At 37.9% G+C, this 10875-nt stretch overlaps 1 protein-coding gene across 1 annotated transcript; it reads right to left on the bottom strand.

The window, feature by feature from the left end:
• Positions 1–8155: 8155 nt before the first annotated feature.
• On the bottom strand, positions 8156–8527 carry LOC145045542 (uncharacterized). The gene has a single exon (XM_078993863.1). It carries the CDS (start codon positions 8525–8527, stop codon positions 8156–8158), a length of 372 nt encoding a protein of 123 aa, XP_078849989.1.
• Positions 8528–10875: the final 2348 nt, after the last annotated feature.

Here is a 10875-nt window from a genome sequence, read left to right as displayed (position 1 = left end):
CATGTACCATTACCAAAGGGTTTGTATGTTAAAGTGCCAAAAGGAAAGAGCATTGGTTGCGAAGCTGCCAAATTTACAAGAAAGATCATAAGGCTGGTAAAGTCAATAAGTTTGACTCTACTTTAGGTAAATTCCAATGTCAAACTCTATTAAGTTTCTATTCTGAGATTATTATTTCTTGATGTGACTGGGTCACATATTGATGTTTTAAGAATCAAAGAAAAGGTGAAGAAGGAAGTATATGCTGATTTTGATCGCGGAGATGGATTTCGATCGCATGGTTCGGTGATCAGAATTTTGAGCTGTTACTTAGGAGTTATGATATATTGCTTAGGAATAGAGAACAACAAAGTTTTCATGTGCTTTTTCACTGTAAGGATAGTTTTTTTCTGCAAATTTTTTAAAATAAAAGGAAAATTTTAGATTTTATTTATTTTAAAATATCCTTACAATGGCATTTGTGATATTTTTTTTGTTGCTTATAAGATTCCATTAATAGCAAGAGTGGAAATATGAATTTGATTCTTTCATTTGTGGTAGTGTCTAAATTTACCAAATAAGGAAAGATTCTCATCACCCAAGTTTCAATTGGACTGAAACTTGGAATCATACAAGTTGTATAGTATGATGAATGAGAAGTTTCAAGCATTGGAAAATTAAGACTAATTACTTGTTCACATGGATGTGTGAGTCAAGTAAAGGACTAAGGGATCAAGTACACACTCTTGTGCACTGATCAAGCCCACCACAAATGATCGTTAAGACTATTCGTTATGATTTACTAAAGTTTAGTAAATATGATTATACTTACAAGCTTAAGTATAATTGTAAGATATTGGAAAAGTTTCAATGTATGACTGAACGAATAAGAAGAATCAAATTAGGCAGAAGGATAAAATTTTCACAAATCTGAAAGAGATGGGAGAGTACTTTAGTATCACGTTTTAAGATCATCTTAATGATTTTAAGACCTTATCACAATTCATCATCTAAGTGCATTCTGATAGCCAAGAAGAGGAGCTATGAATTGTTAAAGTGGTCAAATCAAGAAGATGATTCATACCTCGTTCCAAAAACAATTATTAGAGTTATACTTTAAGATTGTAACTTGAGTGACATGTCTTAAAGAAGGTTTAAAACACTTGGAAAATGTAAGAGTAAAAGTTTTCTACTCTTGTACATTTGAAACTAGCAAGCTGTGATGTTTTGGATAAAACGAAGACCAACTTAGGCCAATTGTGTGAAGCGTTTGTCTTGATAAAGAATCCACACTATCTCTTGAATATTTGGCAAGAAAGTCTTATAGGTCAAGGAGACAGTGGGAGTCTAAAAGATCCTGAAAGGGTTTCACGAAGTAATCAAGAATAAAACCTGTATTTCATCACTAGCACACAACTAGAGGTTTATAACCTATCGTGTTGACATTTTTGTGCCCATTCCAGTTAATTTAGCTATACATTTGAGTTCCACATGTTCTCAATTATTTGCATAACTACTTGGAAGCAATGGCAGACCCTTGAGCTGCCAGGTGGCAAGAAGTTAAGATTGCACAAGTTCAATCCATATGAGTTAGGATTTGTCACTAACCTAGTCTTGTGATTATGCTTTGCCAAATTCACATGGATAAGAACACATACACCATAAAATCTAAGTGTCATAAGGTTTCTCTCCGATTCATGAAAATGATGGTGAGGAAATTCTTTCACTAAGAAGATTTTAAGTAGATAGCAATTGTGATATTTGCAGTTCTCAAAGTCGTTAGTGGAGCGTGCGTGGTTAACCAACACACTAACATGGACTTATGAGAAATGACAAACGTCTAAACAATTGAGACTATGATTACGGCATCCCTTTTCATAGTTCTGAAATTGTTTAGACACACCTGTGAGCTATCTAAGATAAGGTGTATGATTTTGATAAAGTCTTATCAAAGCAATCTAGTATCAAAAATCTGAACTTTGGTAAGAATGTCAATAAAGTATTGACTTCTAGAGGTCCAGCTATTTTCTGGATACATGTCAAAGCTAGTGGGAGCATAAGTGTTATGCTAATAATCATCATGTTAGTGGGATCATGATAATTATGATAAGTATTGCAAGTTAGCAACGCTAATTATAGAAAACAAAAGTTTCAGTTCACGAGGTTGCAGGGGTTGAAAAAGTTGTTTTGCTATAATTAAGGGAGAGGAAATTATACTTCGACAAAATTGCAAAAATGGTCCCTGTCTTTGTCAAAATTATGTGGTTTTAGTCCAAAAACGTTTGGTGGTGCATTAGTGGTCCAATTTTGGATACCTTGTGTGGTTTTAGTCCCTATGGTTCACATTGTTGTGTGGTTTTGATCCATACCCTACATGAAAAGACCAATATGCCCTTCAATAATTATTATTTTTATTTTTTTAATTAATTCCTTATTATTTTAATTAAAAAACCAAAACAAAACCCACCGTACCCTTCTAATCCCTTTCCCTCTATGACTCTACCTTTCTATCCTTTAAAATCCAACCAAAAGAACACTCATACACCGGCGACCTTAGCTCCCTGTGCCGCCACCGGCCTCCGTTACTCACTTTGCCGTCACCAGCCTTCGTCGCCGTCCTTCTTCCTCTAGTACCGAAGAATGAGATCGATTTATACCATACACCTACTGATTTTGAAGGTGAGACAGGGGTTGCAAATCGATGTCTCGTAGAGGACCTGCAAAACGATGCCAAGTAATGGACCTGCAAATCGATCCCAAACACTACGCCTTCAAGAAGGTTGTCGTCTCAAACCTCCATCTCGCCCATTTCCTTTTCCGCCTGCACTAACCTCCACCCAGATTGTTGGAGTTGTTTATGGTTGATTTGCTTCACTGCAATAATGCTTCCTGATAAACTTAAATCCGAATATTAAAGTCCATGTATCGAAATTTCCATTAAAATCGGATCTCAAAATCGTTTCCAATTTGGTTTCAGGAGCCAAAATCAAAAGTCGGGAGTGAAGTAGAGTATTAGAGTAAAGAGATTGTGGGGGTTAATAGATTTTACAGGAAGGATCTTGTAGGACAGAGGATGCAGTGGTGACATATGTGCAAGAAGTGAAGCTGGTGGTGTAGGTTTCCGGCCACTAGTGGTGTGGGTTTCCAGCCTATTGTCATTGGTTTCCGGTGTGGGTGTTCTTGAGACTATGTGTTTGTGTGTGTATTTGAAAAAGATAGAAAGAAGTGAAGTTGAGTGATGTCTGGCAGAAAGATATAAAAGGGTGATGGTGGCGAACCAGGTAACTCCGGTGAAAATGGAGGCCACCAACGCTGGTTACAGACACTGGTGATGGAGGGTAGTGGTGATGATTGGGATTATCTCCTCCTTGGTATTATGACAGGGATGAAAGGGTGAGTTGGGTTTTTATTTTTTTGTTTTAAGTTAAATTAATTTAATTAAAACATTTCAGCAATTAAAAAAACAGAAAATATAAACTATAAGGGTATAAAAGTAATTTCAAGTGTTTAGGGACTAAAATCACTAAAAAAATCCAATATTGGACCACTTATGCACCATGAAACCATTTTGGACCAAACCCACATAATTTTGACAAGCATAGGGACCATTTTTGCAATTTTTTCTTATACTTCATTTCAATTCTAAAAAGCTTAGACTGAGTTTATAATCATTCTAAAGAGCTTATATTGAGATTTTAATCACCTTTAGTCAAGAATATATATATATATATATATATATATATATATATATATATATATATATATATATATATATATATATATGAATTTCATGTTGGATTGGTTCTACTTAAGAAAATTCTATATATTGCGTTGTCAAAATTCGATTATGATTACGACATCCCTTCTCATAGTCAAAATTTTAGAATATGGAAAACAACATTATTATGGAAAAAGACTGGTCTAGAACCATGTCTTCATGTGAAACATCATGAATCGTGTCCCATTTACTTTTGGTACAACATCGATTACATGTGCTATAATATTTATCCTTTCTAAATTTTCCAAATGCCTTGGGGCATTAATGGAAAAAATGTCTAGAATTGGATATGACTAAAGTGATTAAGCAATTGTCGAGGATAATCTAGGGTTTACCAAAGATTGGTTGCTCAAGGACAGTTGGAAGTATATTGTTAATATTGGAAGGACCGTATTGACATAGTCTGAAAAGAGGAAATTCTTGTTCAGAAGTGATAGTCAAAATGGGAATATAGAGTTGTCTTCATAGGTGGAAACAATCTGTGTAAGGTTAAAGAAACTTAATGCAAGAAGCATGTTCAAAGCAATGCGCTTTGAATTTGAGATATCGTTTTCGTGGAATTACTTTCCATTGGGATACTCTGTAATGGTTGTTGCCAAGTATTTGTGGCTTTGTGCATAATCATTACATGTGGAACAGTGCATATGAGTTTAAAATCTAAATAGATTTCGATAAATGATAGGAATTTGGATTCTTACATTTAAAACAAGGATTTGGGAGTGTGAAACGAGAATAATTGAAATTATGTCCAATTGATCTAATTTCACAAAGAAAACGATCATAGACAAACATAGAGTTCCTACTTGGTGTATGACAAAGCTATTGTTTAGAAAACATAGTGTACATACTTGGAGCATGGGACACCTAGTGTATTAATTCAAGTATAAAGTTGATAAAACCGAAACAATGAATAATGAGTAATCAGTATGGTGATAAATAGAAAGTGTTTTATTTATATTCATAGGTTTTGATACCATATTAGATTCATTTATTCTTGTGTTTCACTTTCGATATTTTGACTTCCATAATAACTAGGTTATTCTTCCGGAATGACTAAGTTATTCAAACCATCCACAGTCGGTCATATGTTGGAAGTAGATATGAATCAAGACTATCATGGGTTGGCTTTTAGAGGTCCAAGTTGGTGGACAAAGTTGTGCTACAACACTCATGAGTGCTCATAAGTTATGAGTATTGGATTCAACCCGCGCTCATTGGAATCACTTCATGAATTTTATCACGAGTGACCATGAGACGATAATATCTTATATTCTTCAAACCTAGAGATATGAGTTGTTACTATGAGTTGGTTATACATTGATTGTACGAAAATGCATTGGTAACTCGATGTTATAGAACGTGCCTTTGTATATGATTTAACAAGTAGTAGAGCAAGCCATATGAGTTGAAGTTTATCCATTCCTTTTACCTTCAGGATAAAAGCGATATATGTGGGTCCGTTGATGATTTAATGATGACACATATGAGTGCTTGGACAAGACAGGACTGATTTGATTTGTTCAATCAGTCAGTCATCATAAATTGGAAATCAAGAAACAACAAATGAATTGAGAGAATGATTACAATCCATGTCTCAGTCCATATGATATCTAGAATGGAGGAATATATGATCCCTTATCTAATGGACAAGTCATTGACAAGGTCAGAGTTTGACAGCGGCTTTAAGAGCTACGATTGTTAGTTAGGTTTTGAAGTCATACTCAATAATAGTTTTAGACTTATCCAAGTGGGAGACTATTGGATTAATGTCTAAGTCCATAACTATATTTGGTATGTACTTGACCCGACCCGGCATGGTCCATTTGGGTTGCACTTCACCGACACAATTTATATGGATAGTCTTTTGAGAATAGTATATTTATGATTAATATTAATATATTATAAGTCCTAATATATTAATATGGAATCATATTATTTAATTAGTATTGATCAAGAATTAATTTAGAATTAATTAAGTGATCAAAAGGAACTAAATAAATATGGACTCTTATATATATATATATATATATATATATATATATATATATATATATATATATATATATATATATATATATATATATATATATGGAATGGGCCAACTTCATTTAGGTTGGGCTAAGCTATCATGGATAGTCCATGGAGCTTTTAACCCATGGATCCCATGTAAATGAAAGGTCATGGGTATTAGGGTTTACATGGATGTAACCCTAATCCTCCATAATATATAAAGGGGTCATTGGCTAACAAAATTGGCACTATTGTATGGAAATAAGAGTGGGCCGATTTTAGTGTGCATACATATTCTCTCAAGTTTTTCCAAGGTGTTTTGGTGATTTGTGATTCCACTTGAGGCTTCCATACTATTGAGGCTAAGCTCCTAAAGCTTGAAGACATCAAGCTACATCAAAAGGTATGTCATCTAACTAGAACTTTGTAGTATAGGTGCTTCATAACATGCTAGTTAGGATGAAACCTTGGAATATTTAATATTTGCATGTGTAATAAAGAAAAAATAGATCCAAGGTTTATGGGGTTGCATCTACACCATAGGAGTGTTAAAATGATCAAAACCCATCATGTATCTTGGCCGGATCTATTAAGATACCCTTCTGGTTGATGAGGTGTCCAAGAAACTGCACCTCGCGCAACCGGAACTCACACTTGGAGAACTTCGCAAAATGTCTCTCCCTCCTCAACGTCTCTAGCACCTCTCTCAGGTGCTCCTCATGTTGCTCCTGAGTCTTGGAGTAAACATAGATGTCATCAATGAATACTATCACATATCAATACAACATCAGTCTGCACACACGGTTCATGAGGTCCATGAACGCGGCTGGAGCATTGGTTAGCCCAAACGGCATCACCACAAACTCATAGTGACCATAGCGGATCCTAAAGGTAGTCTTCTGCACATCATCATCTCTGATCCGCATCTGGTGATATCAGGACCGTAGATTAATCTAGGAGAATCAAGATGCTCCCTAAAGCTTGTCAAACAAGTCATTTATCCTTGGGAGTGGGCAACAGTTCTTCACCGTTACTTTATTCAGCTCTCAGTAGTCTATGCACATGCGATGTGACCCATGCTTCTTCTTCACAAATAGGATCGGGGCTCCCCATGGCGAACTGCTCAGCCTGATAAAACCCTTGTCTAGAAGCTCCTACAGCTGCATATACAACTCCTGCATCTTTGGAGTAGCCAATCGATATGGTTCCTTAGCTATCGGAGCCGCACCAAGGACCAGGTCAATCCGGAACTCAACCTGTCTCTCCGGAGGTATCCCAGAAAAATCCTTCGGAATTACATCCGGGTACTCTCGTACAACCGGTACATCCTCCACAGTTGACTTACCCTTGACCCGGGTATCCATAACATAAGTGACATATCATGCGCAACCCTGCTAAATGTGGCACCTCGCCCTAGCTGCTGAGCTGAAAACCGGTCCGTGTTATGGCCTCTCATCCTGAATCATTAACTCTCCCCCACTGGGAGTATGAACCCTAACCAACTGCTGCTCACAATCTATCATTGCCCCATTAGGGCTCAACCAATCCATACCCACTATAACTTTATTCCCTCATAGGGGAATAAGAACCAAATCCACTGAAAACTGCTGATCAAACAACTAAAGTGTGCATCCTCTATGAATCCTCGTGACCCTGATGATCCTATCATATCCTATATCTACATCCAGTGGATAACCCAGCTCCCTCGGAGCTCCTACAAACCACTTGCTAAGTGCAAGTGACACAAATGATTGGGTAGCACCCAAATCGAACAATACTAAGGTTGATATATCGTTCACTAGGAACGATCTTATAACAAAACAAACAAACATGAGTAATAAACAATATCAATAAATAGATAAGAGATAGATACATACGCGTCACCACGTTAGGAGCTGCTCGTGCCTCCTCTACAGTAAGTTGAAAAGCCTTGCTCCGCGTCGTAGGCGTCTCAGCCCGGCCCTGACGGCCATTTGTAATCCTCAATGTGGAAGGAGAAGGTGCTACCACCTTCCCATCTCCTGCTATGCTTGGGCATTAGGACCGCTTGTGTCTCCTCTGATTGCACTAAAAACAAATTAGATTTGATGCTGTCGTGGTGGTGGTAGTGGCTGTGCAATCTTGGCTCATATGACCAGTTCGGCCGCACTTGTAGCAACCCGAGCTCCCTGGCTTGCATGTCCCATCATGCATCCTACCGCATTTGCCACATTGGTTGTGGCTCTGCTGGCTCCAAGATCTGTGATATGATACCTTGGGCTTCTTGCTTGAACCCCTTGACTGAACCCCCTCTGGTTTCCTCTTACTCTCAATCTCTAAATCCAACTCCCTCTCCCGAGCCCTATCAATCATGTCCTCCAGCGTCTTGCAGTTGGAGTGGCTCACAAACTATCTAATATCAATCCTCAGCATCTCATGGTATCTGGATTTCTTCATCTCCTCATCAGCCACATACTGCGGAACAAGTAGGGATATCTCTCTAAACTTGGCGGTGATCTCCGCCACCGTCTCCGTCGTTTGTTGGAGGTCCTGAAACTCCCTAGCAAGCTGCTGCACCTTAATGATAGGTGCGAACTCGGCCCTGAACCTGGTCATGAAATCACCCCAGGTCATCACATCCAAAATCGTGTCATCTCCAATGACTCTCCCAACCTCCTCCCACCAGTCACGTGCCCTGTCCTTCAAAAGACAGGATGCAAATCTAACCTTTTCCACTTCGGGACATTTGCCGGTGCGGAATGCATTGGCAACATCCAACATCTGGTACTAGCAATGGGGTCTCGATCCCCATGGTCATTGGGAGCTGCACATGCTCTGAAATCCATGAAGGTGAGCGTGCGCGACCCCATCATGGTCACCACCTCAGTACGGAACACACTCAATCTCTCATCTATAAGCTCCAGAATACCCTCCTTGATCAAACCGAAGATCATAGGGGTCTGCTCAAGTATAATGCGAGTGATCACTGAGGAGAGAAACTCCATGGTCTGCTCATCTCGATGCTCGACTCCAGAGCCTAAACCCGATCCCTCTCCGACACTTGAACTGCCAACTGCTGGTCTACGGCATAAAACCACCATTCTGAAAACACATCATAACAAACGTCAGAATACTAATATAACTCGAGGGATCATATACACCACAAGTTCCCCGGTCTTATCTCAGCCTTCCTTGATTCGAGTACAGATCCTCTACTTTCAGTAGTACGTGCCCATACTACCGTCCACATCTATCCATACTTTCCTCAGGGACTGCCTTGACTCCGCCAAGTCCCTTCTACTGCTACTTCTCTCTGCTACTCTCATCCTAGGCTTGCCCTAGGGTAATCACCATCCCACTCTCTGCCATCAGCTGCAAAATAAATCTCTGTTGTCTTCCCCTAACTAGCTCCCGAATACTATTACATATCACTCAGACTAGATATTTCTTCGAATGAGAGGTTCTACCCTACAATGGTTAGACTCAAACGAGAGTTGTGAAATAAGGTTAAACCTAACCTTCTGAAATTATTTAGTCCTTTCAATATGTAACTTAAAATATCCGTTTACTAGTTACTAAAAGATAGCTAGAACTCCTAAAAGCACAAAGCAAGCAACATTCGGGCATTGAGCACACATAATCAAGCACATACTACTCTGGCTATCATACTATTTAATTTGTACTAGCATGAAATTCATAGAGCTTATACACATACAATAGGCACATAAGGTATCCTTCCTAGATCCTTTGTCCTAATCTAGCATGTTATTCTAATAAAGCTGATAATCATAACATAGCATAAACTTGTATGGGTAATTTGGGAGTACTTACTTCAGCTCGGCTGATTACATGCACCACACCCTTTTCTCTTTTCAAAACTCTTTTTTTTTTCAAAATTTATTTGCTTTTCCAAAAACCCTTTTTTGAAAATCTTTATACCATTTCCTTAGTTTGAGTTCAGTCACACCCAAAGGTATGTCCGAATCCCTCAAACCAAGGCTCTGATACCAACTTGTAACATCCCAAAAATATGACCCAAAAATTTCATTTGAAACATATTATAAAAACTATAATCATTCATACACAATAAGAAACCAAGTGTCATGTGACTCACAATATCATATAAAATACTGTATCGAAAACAAACGATAAAATATCAGAGTCTCAAACAATCCCAGGCTGAATATTGTGGTGTGTGCCGTGCGATCACCCCGAGCTCTTCCCTTTGCTACCAGAAGTACCTGGAACCAAAACTGAAAACTGTAAGCACGAAGCTTAGTGAGCTCCCCCAAATTACCAGATACCATACACATACAACCCTAGAAAACCTTGGATCTATGTTTTCTGTATTATACATGCAAATATGATTTTTCTAAGGTTCTCATCCTAACTAACATACCATGGGGTACTTGTAATATAAAACTTAGTGGGATGACATACCTTTTTATTGTGGTTGATTCCTTGGAGCTTCAAGAGCCTAGCACCAATAATGTGGATGCCTCAAGTGGAATTACAAATCACCAAAAACACCTTGGAAAAACTTGAGAGAATAGTAATCACACTAGAAATTGGCCCACTCTTGTTTTCTCACACACTAGTGCCATTTCATGTGCCAAAGACATCTTTATATAGTATGGAAGATTAGGGTTACATCCATGTAAACCCTAATACCCATGACCTTTCATTTCCATAGGATCCATGGGTTAAAAACTCCATGGACTATCCATGCAAGCTTAGTCCAACCTAAATGAACTTGATCCATCCTATATAAGAGTCCATATTTAATTAGTTCCTTTTTGATCATTAAATTAATTCTAAATTAATTCTTGATCAATACTAATTAAATAATATGATTTCATATTAATATATTTATAATATATTAATAAACCATAGACATACTATTCTCAAAACACTATCCATACAAATTGTTCCGGTGAAGTGCAACCCAAATGGACCATGCTACTCTCGGGTTGAGTACATACCAATAATAGTTATGGGCTTAGACATCTAATCCAATAGTCTCCCACTTGGATAAGTCTAAAACTAGTATTCAAGCATAACTCCAAGATCCCGACTATCAATCGTAGCTCTTAAAGCCACCGCCAAACTCTGACCTAGTCAAATGACGT

Source organism: Lactuca saligna, chromosome 5 (genome assembly GCF_052625555.1).
Source record: "Lactuca saligna cultivar CGN05327 chromosome 5, ASM5262555v1, whole genome shotgun sequence".
In the NCBI taxonomy this organism is placed as follows: domain Eukaryota; kingdom Viridiplantae; phylum Streptophyta; class Magnoliopsida; order Asterales; family Asteraceae; genus Lactuca; species Lactuca saligna.
Note: the sequence above shows the minus strand (reverse complement) of the source record. Positions and strands in the feature narration are given on the sequence as shown.

Excerpts from the sequence above, each read along its gene's own strand:
- LOC145045542 (XM_078993863.1), bottom strand. The coding sequence starts at position 8,527 with ATGTTGGATGTTGCCAATGCATTCCGCACCGGCAAATGTCCCGAAGTG.